General features: G+C 41.5%; 1 protein-coding gene across 2 annotated transcripts; it reads right to left on the bottom strand.

Annotated features, from left to right (window-relative positions):
- Nucleotides 1–3,695: 3,695 nt before the first annotated feature.
- Nucleotides 3,696–17,959, bottom strand: LOC131592247 (cytokine receptor common subunit beta-like). 2 transcript variants are annotated; one of them, XM_058863642.1, is made up of 14 exons: nucleotides 17,805–17,959; nucleotides 16,795–17,077; nucleotides 15,052–15,181; nucleotides 12,900–13,084; nucleotides 12,424–12,572; nucleotides 11,395–11,566; nucleotides 11,171–11,303; nucleotides 10,931–11,091; nucleotides 9,894–10,039; nucleotides 9,619–9,793; nucleotides 8,525–8,615; nucleotides 8,182–8,251; nucleotides 7,305–7,408; nucleotides 3,696–7,025 (listed from the first exon to the last, which is right to left on the bottom strand). In XM_058863642.1, the coding sequence occupies exons 2-14, from the start codon at nucleotides 16,862–16,864 to the stop codon at nucleotides 5,822–5,824; spliced, it is 2,790 nt and encodes a 929-aa protein (XP_058719625.1). In that variant the 5' UTR covers nucleotides 16,865–17,077; nucleotides 17,805–17,959; the 3' UTR covers nucleotides 3,696–5,821. The 2 variants fall into 2 exon arrangements, with proteins under 2 accessions (XP_058719625.1, XP_058719624.1); XM_058863641.1 differs by having other exon boundaries at nucleotides 16,795–17,152; nucleotides 17,805–17,958.
- Between the last annotated feature and the right edge of the window lie 283 nt (nucleotides 17,960–18,242).

Raw genomic sequence — 18,242 nt, 5'->3', positions numbered from 1 at the left:
CAGAGAAAAGCAATAACCTGGATAAGCAGAGCATATAAAACTATGCAACCAAATCAAGACAAATGCTTTGTTTTATTTTACTTTATTTGCTACTATGAATCTAACCACAGAGTCTATTTTTTTTAGCCACTGTAAATGATTGCTTCTTGGAGTTATTTGTGAAAGCACTCGGAAGAAAACAAACAGATTTAGTCCTGAAAAATATGCAAGACCTAGTAAAAGCTGAAACAATGAAAGGCACAAGTTTACTACAATAATGTTTTAAGGACAAACTGGCAAAAATAAGGCAAAGAAGCTGTTAAAGGATGAAATGTTTTCAGTGGACAAAGGAGCCGTTTAAAGAATCATATACAAATTCAAAAAGTGAACTTAGGCCTTTTGTAAGTCTACCCATGCTATAGAGTTATTGTAGCCTTAATGTTCTGAAAAAAGTAAATGAGGCAAGATATGTAGAGAAAAATGATAACTTAGAATTATCTTTTCCAACTAAATTTTAATGTTTAATAAAACATATTTAGTCTCTTTACAAGCCTTGCTTATCCTATATTATTACTCGATTGCTTTCTTATATAAATCTGCAAAGGAATTTAAACATTCAATTTCTGAATGAGTAATTGAGGTAAATAATCAAAAGCTTTAGCACACCTCAGCTTTAGAGAAAAAGAAATACCAAATGAAAGCTTTTGAGGAGTACTCAGAGAAATATCCAGGGAACTACTGGCCAATCAGGCTGGCTGTTGCACAGGATGATACAAACTGTAAGGAAAACCAGAAGTATTTATATGTGTAAAGTATAACAGAAGTATACATATGTGTATACAGAAGTAAACAGAAGTATATATATGTGTAAAAACAGTAGAGAAAAATGTTCTGGAGAAGTGTTAGCATCTCTCTATAAAAGAGAGTTTTTCATGCCTCATAAACCTGGTGGAGTTCTTTGAAGAACTCCAGAAGCAAACATGTACAGGGTTATCCAATTAATACCTCACACCTAGATGTCTAAAGAGCTTGAAGTCCCTCAAAAATGCATTTCCAAGAAACTAAGAGATAAAAGGAAGGTTGTCATGTAGATTGAAGTAATTTAAAGACAGAAAACTAATGAGAAAAAAAAATATTAGTTAGTTTTCATATTGGAGAAAGGATTTAAGTGATTTCTCCTGGGAAAATTATAATTTTCAACATGCTTATTAATTATCTGGCAGACATAGTGGTGAGAGATCTCTTACCTGAGAGATCTGAGTGGCTGAGAAAGGCACTGTTTTTCTGGGGTACTCTAAACTAGTGATGATGGAGAAAACACTAAGCTATAAATGGGATAGGAAATTAGAATCACAGAACCAGAGATTCACAGAATGGTTTGGGTTGGAAGGATCCAAACCCCTTGCCATGGGCAAGGACATCTTCCATTAGACCAAGTTGCTGAAGGCCCCATCCAACCTGGCCTTGAACTTTTCCAATGAATAAACATCCACAACTTCTCTGAGCTGCCAGTTTCTTTGTCTTTCCAGCCTCATAGTAAAAATTTCTTCTTTATGTCCAACCCAAATCTATCCTATGTCAGTATAAAACCGCTGCCCACTGTCCTGTCACTACAGGAATGAAATCTTGTGATTCCAATGAGGATCTGCTGGGCGAGCTTCGGTCTGTTTCCCTGAATTTCATGTCATCCCATTTGCTTCTATACTTTTCATTTTGTTTCGGAATTGTCACTTTTTCTTTTAAGCATTCAATTTCTTCAGTTTCTTCTCCTGTCTCTTTATTTAGCCTTCCTCCTTGATGTGGGGATTTAATTTTGGCAAGTTTCAGTCCTTGTAACTGCACTTATTTTCCTCTCAGTATAATTGGCTGTATTCTCTGGTTTTTTCCAATCCCCTTTTATTTGATCATATCTCTCTTCCAGAGTGTTTGTTTCCCTTTCTTCCCTGATTTGGGAGCACTGCAGCTACAAAGGGCATGCCAAGGGGAGCACAGGACTGCAACTACATGGCTCCCTCCACACCTTTCTGCTTGGCAACATCCTCAGCTGCTTTTACTTCTCTGACTAGGGTTAACATTATGCCCTATATACTGAGATGAAAAGAGGTGCACTAGAAGACAGAAACTTGCCAAAATTATTCCAATTAAAATCCCCAAATTCAGGACGGAAGCAAAACAAAGAGAGAAGTCATGGAATTCAAGGGTTGAATATGCAGTTAATGAAATAAGCTCAAAAGTGTGTGTCACCATCTTATGTAACTTTGAGTGCCACAGAAGGACAAACAGCTTAGAAGATTAAAAAGTACTCATCCCAAACCTTTGCAATGTATGTGTACACTGCAAGCAAGGAGCTGGAAAATTTTTAAAGAGAGAATAGTTGTCCAGTTGTTTCAGACAGCTTTACAACTATTTCTCTAGACAAATCATCATTTAAGAATGAGGACCAAATGGTTCTCTACCAACAAGCTGGAAAGCACACAACCAATCCACAAAGGTTTTGACCTAAATTTGGTTCATGTTGTACAAATTTGTAGAGGAGTTTGGGTTCACCCACTGAACCTCATGGTGAAACATCCATTGTGTAGAATGAGGAGCTGTTAGGGTCAGGGTTGGAACATATGGAATCCTGGCATGCACTTGAGAGGACTTATGAAGAGCAAAAGGAGGCATGAAGTCATAGTGTTACTTATTCCCTGTACTTATTCCATGTACAGAATGTGACATGTGGAGTTTATTTTCATGGAAATTTAATCTCCATAGTGAGAGCAGAGGGAGCATGTAGGGAGTGAGGAGAAGAGACAGAGTGGAGTTCTATGTGAATAACATTGTGTGTACAACATACTTGTGAACAAGAAACTAGGCAGGGACTGCAGGATAGGTTGGTTTTGTTTTCCATTACCCAGCAGAGATACAGGATTCTCTGAAATTCTCCCCCTATTGTTCCTTGAGGTCTTGAAGGGCTTTCCACCACAGGGTTTTTTTCTAGCAAACCATTCAGCCCCATTTTCCTTCCTTACATAAGAGACAACTCCCAAGCCTACAGAAATACAGCAACAGACCAGTTCAGTGTTGACCTTAATTAGAACTACTGAGGTCACAATAAACTTCCTACCCTGGTCTCGTGCAAATTCAAGTAGTATGTTTCTGGCTGATGAAGATTATCATAAAGTTATTACTTCAGAGCAAGAAAAAATGCCTGCTGTTAAAACATGGGCACAACCTTTGATGTTTGAGTATGCAGTAAGGAAAAGGTTGCAATCATCTCATAACTTGTTTTTTGACTGTGTAAGAAACACTGGTGACTCATCATGCAGATATACAGGATGAGGGGCTGGAACTACTTAGTGAGAAGCCATACAGACAGGAGCATGTCAAAATTGGCTCCTGAATCATCACCATGATGATTCCACTCCTTCACATCACTACCTGGCACTGAAGGAGAAGGGAGCAGCAGCTGGCCTTTGCACAGTAACTTTATGGCTCAAGCTAATGATCAGGAAGTTGAAGACCTGGGACTCATGACTGCTTCTAAGTCTTGAATCAGGCTACAGGATTGTAAAATGCTCTTTATCACTCTCAGTGCACCTGGACCTCATACAGAAGAGAATGGAAAATTCATAGGATCAGCAACAGGTGAAGTCTATAGAAGTTTTGATTCTAGTAAGAAGTGGATTCCTCTGTCAGAGAAGAGCCATAGATCATGAGCTCTGTTTCCAGTGTTTCTTACATGTTTTATTTAATGATATTTAGGTGGATATTGAAGAGAGAGTCCCTAGAGCAAAAACTCATTCTGCTGTAAATGAATTGTTATAGTTGGAAAGCAAGCCACTGTGCAGCTCCCTATCCTGACAATGCCATGCTTCTCTGCAAATCCCAGGCTCCTTCAGATGATAATATTGTCTCTGTGGGATCATAACAAATGTGCTTTTATCTGTAAATCCTGTCTCCAAAATCAGCCTCTGCAAATGCCCAGTGAAGTGCAGAGGAACAGAAGGAACAGAGAGCTGTCAGAGTACTGATCACATCTTAGAGCACCGATCGCAATGCAAATGGGCTTTATCCAAAAGCCACTGAGTTGAGTAAAACTTCTCCCACTCATTATTCTTCTTGATTATTAAACCCTAGCAATTCAAGGCCCAGCAAAGTGATGCATATCTAAGATGTGAATTCAGATACAGTATTTGCATATGAATTTGAACATCTCCTTTTTTAGGACATGCTTCGATAGAGCACAATTATACAGCCTGGAAGTAATTAATTGTGCCACTTATAAAAGGCCAAAGAAGAGATTAATAAAAAAAAATCCATTGATTACAAAAGGTCTAAATTGCAAATCTCTCAAAGTGTTAAATCATTATTCTTTATCAGAGGCTGCGACTGCCTGCCTTCTTCTGTGAAGAGCACCAGGTTAAATTTGCACACCTTTCGGATTTAAAATGGTATTTACAAGGATTAAGTTCTCAAAAACCCAAATAATTTCACTGTAATTTCTGAATCATCACAGTCCCATTAACCCAGCAGGAGGAATTGGGTGGCAAAATACATTTTCTCTGTCAAGTAATACAACAAAGTCAGGAGAAAATGTCCTGCCTCACATATGGTATAGCTCAACCTATAGAATTTTCTGAGACCTGAGCAAATGAGCTAATAGTAATTTAATTGTAAACACAGTATTTTTAACATATGAAATGAAAAACAGGAAAAAATAATATGTTTATTAACACAGATTTTATATTTGAAAAAAAAGTTGGTTTTTTTGGAGGTCAAATCCACCTTCAGGTCTGAAACCAAACCCTTTTCACTGATTACAGAGTAGCAGTTCTGAAGAAATGTTCTTACCTTGCACCACTTCCTATACAGCAAAAACGGGAAAAAAGTTTTTCCTCTTTCTCAACTCTCATTATTTAAGAGAAAAAAAAAAACAAAAAACAAACCAAGAATCAATTACACATGAGGATGAATAATGCATAAACAGCCAATGAACCTAAAAGAAAATCATACAGTACTTCAACACTTAGAAACAGAAGAATCCCAGCAGTTACAGGCTTGTGCACCTTCCCAGCATCTCATATCTGCCATCTTCTGTCATCTGCCTCACTCCCTCTCACTGAACCTTAGGAGCCCTTGGGTTTTCTTTCAGTATCATTTCTTCTTCCAAATGGTTCTCTACAATTTGCTTTATGTATCCCAGTAATGTTTCCTTCTCATCCTTTGAATCCACCACGATATACTGCACATTAACATTAAGAAAGTTTTCCTGTATTTCAACAATTTTTTTCTCTTTTTTTTTTTTTTTATGCTTCTATAACTGTCTGGGTTTTTTTCACCTCAAACCATACCTATTTCATGCCATAATGGAAAGGCTGAGATATAGAAGTTCCTTGGTGACTTTTAGAAGTATTTTACAAGTGCACAGAAATTAAATAAAATTGCTTTTAGGTATAGAACTTTTCTTTACAAGGTTTCCAAGCTTGTCTTCTTCTGATAGCCTTTCAAGCTGTTAAGTCTGCATTTCCTGCCACGAGTTTTGTCAAGCAATCTGATATAATTGCAAGATGATTGTGATGTATTACAGGATCATGAGGAGGATAAACTGTTCATCATGGATAAGCCAAAAGTTTGAAAAACACTGAAGGGCAATATTTGTGTTGTCTTTCATGCCAAATCTGTGAAGACCACCGATGATGATATTGAGCTACTTCAAGTTTTTTTACACATTGAACTGGAAACTTGAAAATGGAACTGGTGTTTATTTGTTCCTAGGTTTGAGGGTTCATTTTCACCAGACTGTGAACCTCTTTCAGTGACCTGTCTCTTTAGTATTCATTAATATTTATTTACCCATTTAACAAATTTCTTTGATCCCCAAAGATTGCTGCCAGGAAAAGTAATCATCTGATTTCAGGTTTTTGAAAAGCTGAATGGTCTGTATTTTTTCCCTCTTCCATACATCCTTTTCCTTGTCCATGATGGATTCATCATCACATACAGGCTGCCCAAGTGTTGTCTTGCCTTCAGAAGGTTTCTTGACTTGGTGGCCTTCCTGACTATTAGCCATCTTCACAATGGATTTTAGGCTGTGGAAGCAATAATCACCAACCTGGCAAAGGAAAACTGGCTCACTGCTGTCAGGGTTTAACACCACCAAGTCACCTTCTGACAAAGGCTGCTTTCTAGGAATACCATTTTCCTTCTGTAATACAGGCAAATAAATCTTTGTGGGTTTTAAATGTTCATGGAGACCTTCAGGCATGGTAAGATAGTCGCCAAATGCATCCAGGTGCAATTCAGGAGATGATATTGGTGCTTGGCCTGGAACTGGGATCATGACACCAGTTTTCTCCAGAGAAAACTCATGGAAGGAGTCACCACTAGGAAGCTGGGGCTCCTGTGAGCCACAAGGTGATTCCTGAGCTATGACAAGTGGAGGATGGATGGAGGTGCTGGCTGATGGCAGTAAGGGGCTGTCTGTGGCAACGTACTCCAAGGGGCACAGTTGAGGAGACGTGGTACAGCGGAGAGTCTTTGGAGCGTTCTGCTCCTCTGTTCCCTCGTTGGTGCCTTCCCCACAGGCTGGTGAGGCCTGCAAGGCTTCTTCCTTGTCATTGAGGTGCTGCATCATTCCCTTCTGATCTGGGAGCAGGTCCTTTGGAGGAGCTGTTCCTGGCTGTTCTTCCCTCGGTGGGGTCTGGGGAGAGTCTTCCCCTGGGAGAGTCACATACTGAAGGGAAACCGACTTCTTACTGAGTCCCACGGGGTCCATTTCCAGGCTCTGATGTGTATCAGGGTGAGAGGACATCACCGGGTTGTACAAGTATGGACCATTGAAAGCAAAGCAAGGGGTTGCTCTGTGGGAAGCAATACTTGCATCAGCACTGTTTCTCCTTGAAATGGGAAAGGAGTGGCTGGCACTCTGACTTGAGCAGGCAACTGGGGCATGGTCTGACTCATTTAAAGCATGGTATGAGTTCTGCAGGTCCGATGTAACAGAGGAAACATCTGTCTTCCTGGTCTGGTCTTCAAGGCACTCGGCCAAAGTCTTCACCTGCCTGAATGTGGGGAAGTTAAAAGTTGCTCATGAGAGAGATTATTGTTTTAAACACAAAACATAAATCAATCTTAGCTGAAAACACACATAGCTACACACAGGCCTAGAAAAAAAAAAATCTTGCAGATGCAGTTATCCCTGTAGTAAAAATTTGAATCTCCTTGTCAAAAGTAACTTATATAAGATTTTTTGGGACATAACATTTGATTATATTCTGCCACGATGCAGTTGAGGTCTTTGAGACTATCCACAGTGTCACTGTCATGTAATGTTCACCTACCTGTCCACAACTTGAAGGAAACTAGCCTGCTCCATCTTCTCTGAAAGGCTGTATTTGTTGAAGTCCAGCTGGTTGCTTGTTGGCCAACTTCCCAAATGTCCTTTCTGAAAATTAAAAAGCAGACATGACCAAAGAGCAGTAGAATCAGGAATTGTACATTCTTTGTGGACAAAGGAAACAAATAGGAGAGCCTATAGCACCTGGTAACAGGGATACAACTTCACTAACACAACTCAAAGGTATGTTCTCCTCTCCAGAAGATGGTTTCTTCAAACCCATATTGCCTTACCACTGACCTAACTACAAGTATTCAGTGACCCAAGGAAAGATGCCCTCCTAAACTTTTTATTTGTGAATAGAGGACTTAAGGGATTTGATAAAGTAGGTGGTTGTCTTGGCCACAATGATCATGAAGTGATTGAGTTTAAAATTTTCAGAGTAATGAGAAAAAAATAAAAGGAACAGTAGAGTTGCTACTCTGGACTTCAAGAGAGAAAACTTCAAGCTTGGAGCTTGAAGGGAAACCAGGGAGCTACTTAGCAGTGTCCCCTAGAAACCTGCTTTTGGGAGTTGGTGAGTCCACAAGTGCTATTGGGTATTAAGAATCCCCTTTTAAAAGTACAGGAACAGGAAATTTTAAAGTACTGAAAATTTTTCTACATTGATTTTAAATCACAGTTGTGCTGACAAGAACAGCACAAAAAGGTCTGCTAAATATAAGAGCATTATGTTGACTAGGACCAGAACTTCTAAAAACAAGTAATAGATAAATGAAGATATCTGTTCATTGTGGACTAGAAAGCAAGAAGAGCTCTCAAGATTATTGGAAGTCCTGAAAGAGAAATAATGAATCCTTCAAGGTACAGCTCTCTCTTACCCCAAGGTAGCTCTGGATCAGGAGACTCTTGCTGGGGTTGGGAATCTTTTCCTCCCACGTTTTCTTCTTCCTGCAGCAAGAAAACAGTTTTCAATTGCTTCAACATTTCAAATGTTTCAACATTTGCTTCTCAATGTGGCTGCACCCCATACACCATGCTGCTCAGCACAGCAAGGCACCACCAAGGCACTGGTACAGCACCACCCAACTCCATCCCTCACACAGCCGTGCACAAGGCTGCCCACCAAGGCCCATCTCCACACAGACCTCAGGACAAGAAGTGCCTCAGACTTTATGCCACCCACATGGGCTGCTAAGTCTCCATGTTGCAATGCAAGCCTACCTGAGGAAATACTTATAGCTGCAATAAGCAACTACCAGCAAAGCGATGATGAGAGCTGGGAGTGTCACTGGGAGAACCACAGGTGGCAGAACTGAAACAGAGAAAAGAGAAAAAGATATCAACCTGCAGGGTGACTGTTTCCTGCAACAGGTTTTTCACTCTGGCCACTACTCAGGGAATTTGATATGTGGAGGGACAGGATCATAGGGCCTTCTAACTGTTGGAATATCCTCCAAAGTGGGACAGGCCAAACATGACCTGAACAGCTTACTGACCAAAGGAGTTAATTGCTTCCTTTACTGATTGCCTTCTTAGCTTTTACTCATATCAGAATTAAACATTTTAAGCTAATAAAAGAATGGTTATGAACCTTACTCCAGGCATGACTTCAGACATCTCAAGTCTGCCTGACTCTGCACAGTTCTGAAGAAATGGGGTCTCAGAGATTTTCTAAGAGTTCCCCCTGCTAACTGTCACAACAGCACACTAATTTCTTCCTGAATACACACATCAAAATTTTCCCACAGTATAACCACTTCAACTTTCCTCAGGACAAATAATGCAAGATCATAATACTTTGGGCAAAAGATTGTATGATGCCAGACTCTCTGCCTCTGAGCCCATAAACAACAAAAACATGTAAAGTCTTTATCTCCAGCAGAATCCACTGTGCGTTTTGCAACCTTATAGTCACTCTGCAAATATAATAAGCTGATGGCTTATGTTCTATCTTCTTAAAGTATCAGGCTCTTTAGTCACTGACAGCAGAATGGACTACTGGAATAAGAAAATAATGATTATCCTTTGGGCAGGATGTCTTTGATTCATTCTCCACATGGAGAACTTTATGGTTTATTGTACTCATCTTATGAAGGCAAGTAAGAAGGAAACTTAAAAGGTCATTCACTTCCTTCCCTCGCACTGCTGATGGCCTGCAAGGATGCAGGCAGGGCAGATGCCTTGGTAAGTGACCCCAGCTAGGCCATGGCTGCACCTCACTCCAACCCCAGCTGAGAGAATGTGTTATACTGAAGAACAATTCTAGCCATTAACAGTCCACCAAAACCTGACAGAAGCAGCTGCATGAAAAGTACCATTCTCAGTCTTCCAGGTGAACTCCTCACTCCATTCACTCCAAGGTCCCTCATATTCCAGAGGCCTATTCACCCTTGCACGCATTTTCCCCCTATACTCTGTAGATGCTGCCAGCATCTGCAGGGTGAAGATGAAAGGAGGTTCATCATTGCTGATATTTAACTCCTGGAGAGTCTGGGGAGAGGGAAAGAGCACAAATGACAGAGGTGAGAAGATCTGCATTTCCATTTGACCAGCAAAGAAATATCCATGACTCTTGCACTTTTTAAGTTACCTTTTCATATCGGTTGTTTTCCCAGTACTTGACTTGGTATCTCTGTGTTATGAAGTTGTATTTCAAATTGTGTTTTATCCACCTTAGTTCATACTCTTGGTTCTCTGTTGCTGTTACTGACACATTTGCAGGCGGCAGCACCTGAACTGGAACACACTGAATGTCTCAGAGCACTTACCAACCTACTGGTTCAGTGATCTCTTTCCATATTGTGAATCATTTCCAGGGACTGAAAACAAGGTTGTTTTGTGCAATGTAAAATGGCTCAGCTTTTTAACACTTCCTAACTCTCTGAATCTTCATTTTCTAATCAAATATAACAGTAGACCACTAAATAACAGAAAACCCATACCTGTGAATACTGACTGCAGTCCCTGTGTAAAGAAAAGCAGCAAAGCAATAGTTGAAATATCTGTACTTGTCCACCACATTTCCAGAAATTTTCCTTGAAAAATTTTCTCTTGAAGCTACCTCCTGATATTTTCACCCACTGCAGGAGCTGCCTTAGAGTTTGAAAAGTGACACAAATACCTTCATATACATGTGGGCAGAGATGGCTTACCCAGTGCATCTCACTGGGCAAAGGATTCCTACCTCATCCAGTGTTCCAGGGGCCATCGCACAAACCCACAAGAGCTCACTGGCTTTCCTGAGAAGTCACATAGTGACACACTCCTATTTGCCACAAACACTTCTCACCACAGTCTCCTATCACTGGGACACTCATGAATGTGAATCAGAGAGAAGTTAGCAGGGTGGCAAATGCTGACTGAGAAGCTCCAGGTCACAACCTGGATTTCTGCACAACAGTTTCCATCACTGTCACCTTCCTCAGAGTAACAAGTTCCATTGTTGAGGAATGGAACTCCACATCTACACTCCAGAGCTCTGACCTGACACAGTCCCTTTCTTCATCAGTGATTGCATCTTCCATTTCACACTCACTTTTCCTCACCACCACTGTCCTCAGCCCCACTTGCTTAGACAGGCATCTCTCCAAGAAACAAGGAGAAGCAAGAAGCGACACAGAAACTCACTGTTTTTGTAGGCTTCAATCAGCTTGTCCTCTGTCTTGGCCCGGACAGACACATGGTACTGGCTCTGGCTGCTGGAATTGTTAACAGGGATCTCACAGCTCTGGACCACATATGGGGTGTGGGGCAAAGTCTTCTCATGCACAGGAGAGCACTCCTCTTCTCTGGGGGGATGAAAGAGGATGAATGGAAATCAGATGAATGGGAAAGGCACAGACACACTGCTGTGGGCAGAGCACGTACTCTGATGCTGGGGTGGCCCTGAAGAACAAGCCAAAGAGGACGGAGGTGGTGATCACTTTCTTCACTTCCCAGCTGCATGTCAGACGATCCCTACCATCAAAGAGGCAGCGAAGGTTTCTGGGCTGAAGGGCACCTTCAGAGAACACAAGTGCAAGATTAGTGACAGGAAACTTCTGTCTTCTCAGTTTCCAGCCCTGCATGGCCCCACTCATGACCCATGTTACCTTCAGGGGTCTTCCACGACACCTCCATGCTCCACTCACTGTACTGCCCAGAGAAGCCGCTGGCCTGCCCCGGTCTGGCTCGCACATGGGCAACGTAGCTGCTCCCTGGGACAAGGTCCTCACGGCTGAGACTGCAGTGTGTGGTGTTGGAGAGCACGAGCGAGGCAGCTTCCTGTTGTTGGGGGAGAGGAAGGAGAGGAAGGGATGGAGGAAATTGGGATGATGGTGAAGGGAGAGGTGAAAGGAAGACAGGGAAAGAGTGAGAGGAGGAGTTGACTGCCAGGCTGCTTCTCCAACAATCCCACAAGTGTGATGGTCCATGCAGATGCTGCCATGCGGTGCTTCCTCGCTGCCACACAAGGGGGGCTCCCGTGTGTGCTGTAGCACAACTCAGGAAGAGCGAGGCATGGCCGCTGTTGGGCACAATCTGCAGCTTGCAAAGTTCAGACTGTCTTCAGCTTCAGCTGCACATGTTCATAGCACTGCTCAGCGCAGAATTATGTGGGAATCTGGCCAAGAAAATTCCCTTAAAATCTAAAGATCAGGCTGACAGGTACAGAAAAAAACCATATGCAGATCTAGGGAAATTATAGGGCAAAGGATATGGACTCCTAAAACCCCTTTTAAAAAAAAGAAAAGAAAAACCCAAAACATATCTGTCTTAAAGGAGGAGCAACTTCAAATGTATTTTGCTGTTTTTCCCACATGAACCCACAGCCTCATGTTGGAATGTGATTTAATTCAGTTTAGCGCCAATTCAAATCCAAGTACAGTGGTTGGGGGTTTGTTTGAGTGGAGATCTTTGCATTTAGTTCAGCATTACAGTTCAGGAAAAATGGTATTTCACTGGACAAGTCACTTGCTAACAGAAAGAGAGATCCTTTCACCTGACCCAAACAACACTTGCTGTATCTCTTCACAGACCCTGAGAATGGAAAGACCATTCATTCACACAACTTTTACCTCAGGCTTTCAACTGCCCAGAACAGTGCAACCTGAATCAGGACAGCTCAGCTCCTCCGCTCTTACCTCCCAGGACTCCCACTCCCGCTTGTAAGTGACTTCATAGTCCAGTGCATTGCCCAACCCTTGGCTTCCATCGGCTGTTTCCCAGGTCAACAAGAAATCTCCTGATGTCATTGAGGTCACTGAGAGGTTTTGAGGTGGGAGGGGCTGAACTGGAAGGTGAAGGTACAATGTATGAGAGGAGATAATGAGGAAAAGACACAAAGAGGGGAAGAAAACATCTAGGTAAGCTTCCCCATTTCCAGAGAATCTTATCCCTGACAGAACAAGTACCTCCTGCTTGATAGCCCCTGAGATGATACCAGATCCAGTTGCTCTCAGAAACTTGCCTTTTCCTCTCCCTGCCCAACCTTCTCAATGTGGAACTCTTTGTCAGTTTGCACAATGGAAATGGAATTCACTTCCAGATGAATGGCAAATACATTCTTAAAAATCCTTAAAATTCATTGGGAAATGAGAATATGGTATTTAAGCCTTACCATTTTGGAAGAGATCAACATCCACTTCCGTTTGAAGCACCTTTTTAGGTCTGAAGCCATAAATATCATCTACCCCTATTCCAAAATAGTCTGTAGTCTTGTGGCAGACCCAGTGCACATACACATCTGGAGTTTCATGTAAGTCATTTTCTGTCTGGCGTTTGCAAAACATGTCCTTGTTCTCCCTATGTACAGAGAAAGTAACCTATAAAGATCTAAAGACCTGTAGTTAGTGCAAAATTAAACACCTGAAACCAATTTCATCTCATCCTGTTGTTATAATTCACAAAGGCTCTTATATCCTCTTCTCACTGTTCCTATTAGGCCTGGTTTGTGTCAGTTAATATGAGAAATATTTTTAACACCAGAATTTAGCATCCCCATTTCAAAGTCATGCAGAAGAATGTTACAGTACCAGTTAATTTTTGTTACTTTTTAGCCTAGCTCTATGTAATCTCATATTTTTAGGCTAGAAATAGTATGATGAAAATTAATGTCATGTAAATAAATACCCCTTTTACTCAGACTTAAGGGCCGTAAAATTTCTGATGATCCTAAGCTGCTTGAAGACTTTTATTTTGCAGTACCATAAAAACACTTAGAAAAAGATTCTCAACCAAAATGTACTTGTGCATCCTTAGTTGTTCTGTTGTGCCAAGGGACCTTAAGTATTCATTAAAGATTTCATCTACAATGTTAATCATCCTTTCAGATGGCCTTTCTCCAGGCCAAGGAGCATCATGGAAATTAGAAACAATTTTTTAAACTGGGCAGGAGAGGATAATCTTTGTGTGGTTGCAGTAGCCTTAGCTGCTGGAGAGATCCGTTGCTTCTTTATGTACCCTGTGGAATTTTGTTTGTGCTTATGGCTTCATGCCCAGTATATTATCTTCTTCCAGCTCAGATGAGAAATATTAAGTTGTGAATATTTAAGGCCAAATACTCTCTTCCAGGATAGGATGGAGTCTTCTAGCCAACTATATGTCAGCAAGCATTATTCAGCACTATTGCTATTTTTGTAAGTTGGGTATTAGCAAGGAAAACAGGGATATTGATGAAGTATGGATTGGACACTGCAGTATGTGTGTAGCCTTAAGCAAAAAAGTCAGCCCAAGGGGTGTGAAGCCCTGAAGTTATTTCTATCCACTCACCAGCATTATCTTACAGTTTGGGGTTTGGTCAACTATTCTTCATTTATGAGCTGATCCCGTTTAATTGTTGGCCATTTTGATTTCAGCTGTGTGACTGTCCATGTTTAATACCTGCTTGTCTGGGCAGTTCACCTCAGTTGTCTCAAGATCCACGCACTTCATCATGTAACAATGCTTCAGAGAATGCTCCAAAAGTCCAAGGAACTTTATATCATCTTTTCCCAGTAGTATTTAACTTTCAGGTCATGCTCCAAAGTTCTTCCATTGTTTTCATCTGCTCTTAGGTCTATTAATTCCCTCTTGTTTGCAACGAAATCAAGAGTTCCTCCTCTGTCTTTTTCTTCCTGTATCCCTGGACTCTAAATAATTTTCTTCTCAACTATCCATCCTTTCACTCTCCCTTAACTATAGCTCCATTTCTGTTCTTTCTTGTCCTCACCAACCATCTGGTGATTTGGTTCCCTTTTGAAAAGGAAACAAGTGTAACAGAGAGATACTGTCATAAACACACCAGTATCTCTGGGAGGAAAACTGATGGCACAGATAGACAACTTACCAGTCCTCTCTATCTCATAAATATACAGTCTACACATATTTCTCAAAAGCTATCAAAACCACAGTCTCAGTGATACTCCTAAATGAATAAAATGACAGGAGGAATGTCTCCTCCCTTTAGGGTTTACAAGCTCACACTTATTCTGACACTTCCTTCTCCCCAGCGCTGATTATTAGCAGCCTACATGCCCCTTCTTATTTCATATCTACGATCCTACTACAAAATTATGGAAAATAATTGTAAAGGTGGTAAAAACAACTCCACTGGCATAGCCTATTCACTCCTATTTTCCTAGATGAGGCCTCAGAAGCAAGCAAAACTTTTGCTTAATTGAAAAAGAGGTGTCTGTGCTTTCTAAAAACTTGACTGCTTGTCCCCAGGATTCCAAGTTATGGCAAATATGCCTTTGGACTTCTATCTAGCTCAGCACATTTCAGGTACTTACATGTTAACATTATCCCTTTGGTAAAGGATCATACCAACGAGGTCATGAGCCTCTGAATGCTCCATCCATGTGCAAGTCACCTGTGAGTTGTAGTCATTGTAGCACTTCAAGCTTTTCATTGGGATACTCTCTGGGAAAGGAATTCAGGCCAAAAAAAAAAGATGCAGTGATTAAAAATATAAATGGTGAGAAATATCAGGAGGTAGAGAATGGGTAAGGCACTGATAAACTATTATCAGTACTCTCCTCTTGGCACCAGAAAATCATAGACTCATAGAAATGTTTGGCTTGGAAGGGACCCCAAAGATCATGTAGTTCCAACCCTCCTGCCATGGGCAGGGACACCTTCTGCTGCACCACTTTGCTCAGAGCCCCATCCAGCCTGGCCCTGAGCATCTCCAGGGATGGGGCATGACTCCATGAAAATGTGTGGAGTTGTGACCAGTCTGCACGTCTCCACCGTACACAAGTGTCCAAACCAAGCTACAACCGACAAGAATTAGGTGAAATCTTTGTGCCTGCAAGACATACAGTTCTAGCCAAGGTATTACTTTTCAAACACTGAGTATTTCCAAGGATTAGTAGATACCACGGTCAGCAGACATATGGTGATCATCTCCTCCTTATGTGTTTCTGTGTGAACTCTTTGCTACTAACTTCCTAGTAAAGCTTATAATGCTAGAAAAGTCTGTTTAAAAGCGAGATGCTCTGGGAATAGCCTTGTTATGACTCAGAAGGATGTCCAAACTAATTTGTTGGAACTAGATTTGTGGTGGGAAGGGAAGGGAAGGGAAGGGAAGGGAAGGGAAGGGAAGGGAAGGGAAGGGAAGGGAAGGGAAGGGAAGGGAAGGGAAGGGAAGGGAAGGGAAGGGAAGGGAAGGGAAGGGAAGGGAAGGGAAGGGAAGGGAAGGGAAGGGAAGGGAAGGGAAGGGAAGGGAAGGGAAGGGAAGGGAAGGGAAGGGAAGGGAAGGGAAGGGAAGGGAAGGGAAGGGAAGGGAAGGGAAGGGAAGGGAAGGGAAGGGAAGGGAAGGGAAGGGAAGGGAAGGGAAGGGAAGGGAAGGGAAGGGAAGGGAAGGGAAGGGAAGGGAAGGGAAGGGAAGGGAAGGGAAGGGAAGGGAAGGGAAGGGAAGGGAAGGGAAGGGAAGGGAAGGGAAGGGAAGGGAAGGGAAGGGAAGGGAAGGGAAAAAGAAAGGAATGGAAAAAGGAAAGTAATGGAAAAAGGAAAGGAAAGGGGAAAGCTTTTATTGTGTAAAAAATGAAACACAAGCAAAGGATATGGCAGATGGTCTCTTTATCTGTCAGCTATTCCACAAGAAGAAAACCAGGTCATCTGGATTTTGCTCTTGGTAGCCCCCACCACACTGTCTTGTGTCTAGCCACATGTCTCTACTCCTCTGCACTATCCTCTGAATTATGCAGCCCTTCATTTTCCCATGTTTTCACTAATTATCAGGGCCTATCCCTCCTTCCATTCACTCATTATCCGATCAGCTTGTGCATCTCATCCATTTTTACAGTATTTCACCTGTCCATACCACCAACATACAACTGATTTGGCTGCACATGCACCTGCTACATGCTGGTTTTGATCAGGATGTCTGTTCTCTTACAGCTTAGAAAACAAGAGAAGGAACAAGAAAAGCAAGCAGAAAAGGAGGAAGAGCATTAGCTGCAAGAATGAGACAGATATGAAAAGAAAGGCAATAATGGAAGGATAAAAGAGAATATAAAATTGAATCTCACCTTGAATGGTTTGAACACGGAAGACCAAATACAAATCCAGCAGCAGGATGAAAATCTCTTTCATGTTCATATTGTCCTTGGCACACAGGCTTGATCCTAACTCAGAATTTCAGAGTTTTCATTGCCCACTGGCTACTCTCTTGCCCTGCTTACTGTGAAGCTGTTTGTTTTCGTTTCACATAAAGAGAAGTAAAACTGAATAAGGGAACTTCTTTAAGATCACGTTGAAGTGACATTCAGGAAGAACTTCTACCAAGCATTTCTTGTAGGACAAAAGCCACATCTTCGTGTGTTGTTGCAACGCAAGCAAAAAATGAAGTAAATGTACATTTCCAAGGAGGTGCAGGGATTCACTCAGCTGAGTAGCAACAAGAAAAACATCCTAATTTTTAATGAGAACTCATCCTTAAAATTAATTTCATTCTTCTGCTCTTTATGCTTAAAGCCTTCTTAATGAACCAGAACAGTAGTTAATTTTCTTTAAAATATGATCTCAACCACACAGTTCTTAGGAGCTACAGTGGTTGAATTTCCATATTCATTCACTTTGAGAATTTCCTTCAACATACTACTTTTCTAGGTGCCCTCCTAACAATTTACAAATTGTAGACACAGTACCAAAGAAACTACAATTTTTTTTTATTTTTTTTTTCTGGTGATTGTAGAGACTGAAAAGTTGAGCAGTTCCAGGACCATGGACCACACTATTCAATGCTGGAATTTAAGTCCTTTTGGCCACCTTTCATTACTCTCTCAGAATCATAATACACACACCTGCTGAAGTACATTACAGATCTGAGACTTTTTCTACTTTAGCGGAGCATGGAAAAACTCCTTTTAAATTCCTATTGACTTTTAGATTCCCAAACGCCGCTTCCTGGAATCAGAAACAACTGGCTGAGCCCTTGAATAATCATTGCAACTAAGGAATCCCTCAGAAACTCACAAGTCCTTGTATGAGAGCAGACTCTGCCATTATGCTTCCCCCACAAAGGAAGCCATTCTTTTACCTGGATCCAGGGGTGTCTGTGAGGCAGATGTCGGATGACTTTCCCTGTCCAGCCTCCTCCCCACCCCGCACCAGAACCCTCTGATGCAGAAATCAGCAAACCCACACTGGCCTAGAACTGGAGACAGAAATATAAACTTCTTGGCAAGTAAGTCTTCAAAATAACTGCTATATCTTTTGTGAACCTCAAATGTCACTTTCAGAGAAGCTGACACCCCCCTTTCAAGGAAATTCCGTGCAATTACACAAAATAGGAAGTCTGTACTTTCTATTTTAGCCCCTAAAGCATGCACTTAGATGAGACTGTTAGGTTAACTGGGAAGGGAGGGAAAGGAAGTTTGTCATTGCCAATCTGTGTGTTAGCAATTACCAGGTCATGAGACTTAAATATTTTTAAAAAGACAAAGGATTGACTGGACTGACTGCAGCAGAAGTAAGA

This window comes from Poecile atricapillus, chromosome W (assembly GCF_030490865.1).
Source record: "Poecile atricapillus isolate bPoeAtr1 chromosome W, bPoeAtr1.hap1, whole genome shotgun sequence".
Classification (NCBI taxonomy): domain Eukaryota; kingdom Metazoa; phylum Chordata; class Aves; order Passeriformes; family Paridae; genus Poecile; species Poecile atricapillus.
The sequence above is the reverse complement of the archived record's forward strand: the minus strand, read 5'-3'. Positions and strand labels throughout refer to the sequence as shown.

Bases quoted from the DNA above. Each gene is read 5' to 3' on its own strand.
- LOC131592247 (XM_058863642.1), bottom strand. From the start codon at position 16,864: ATGAACATGAAAGAGATTTTCATCCTGCTGCTGGATTTGTATTTGGTC. The intron at 12,573-12,899 runs GTAAGGCTTAAA...TTCACCTTCCAG, and splicing joins TGTTGATCTCTTCCAAAATG to TTCAGCCCCTCCCACCTCAA. The intron at 7,026-7,304 runs GTAGGTGAACAT...CCCCACATTCAG, and splicing joins TTCCTTCAAGTTGTGGACAG to GCAGGTGAAGACTTTGGCCG.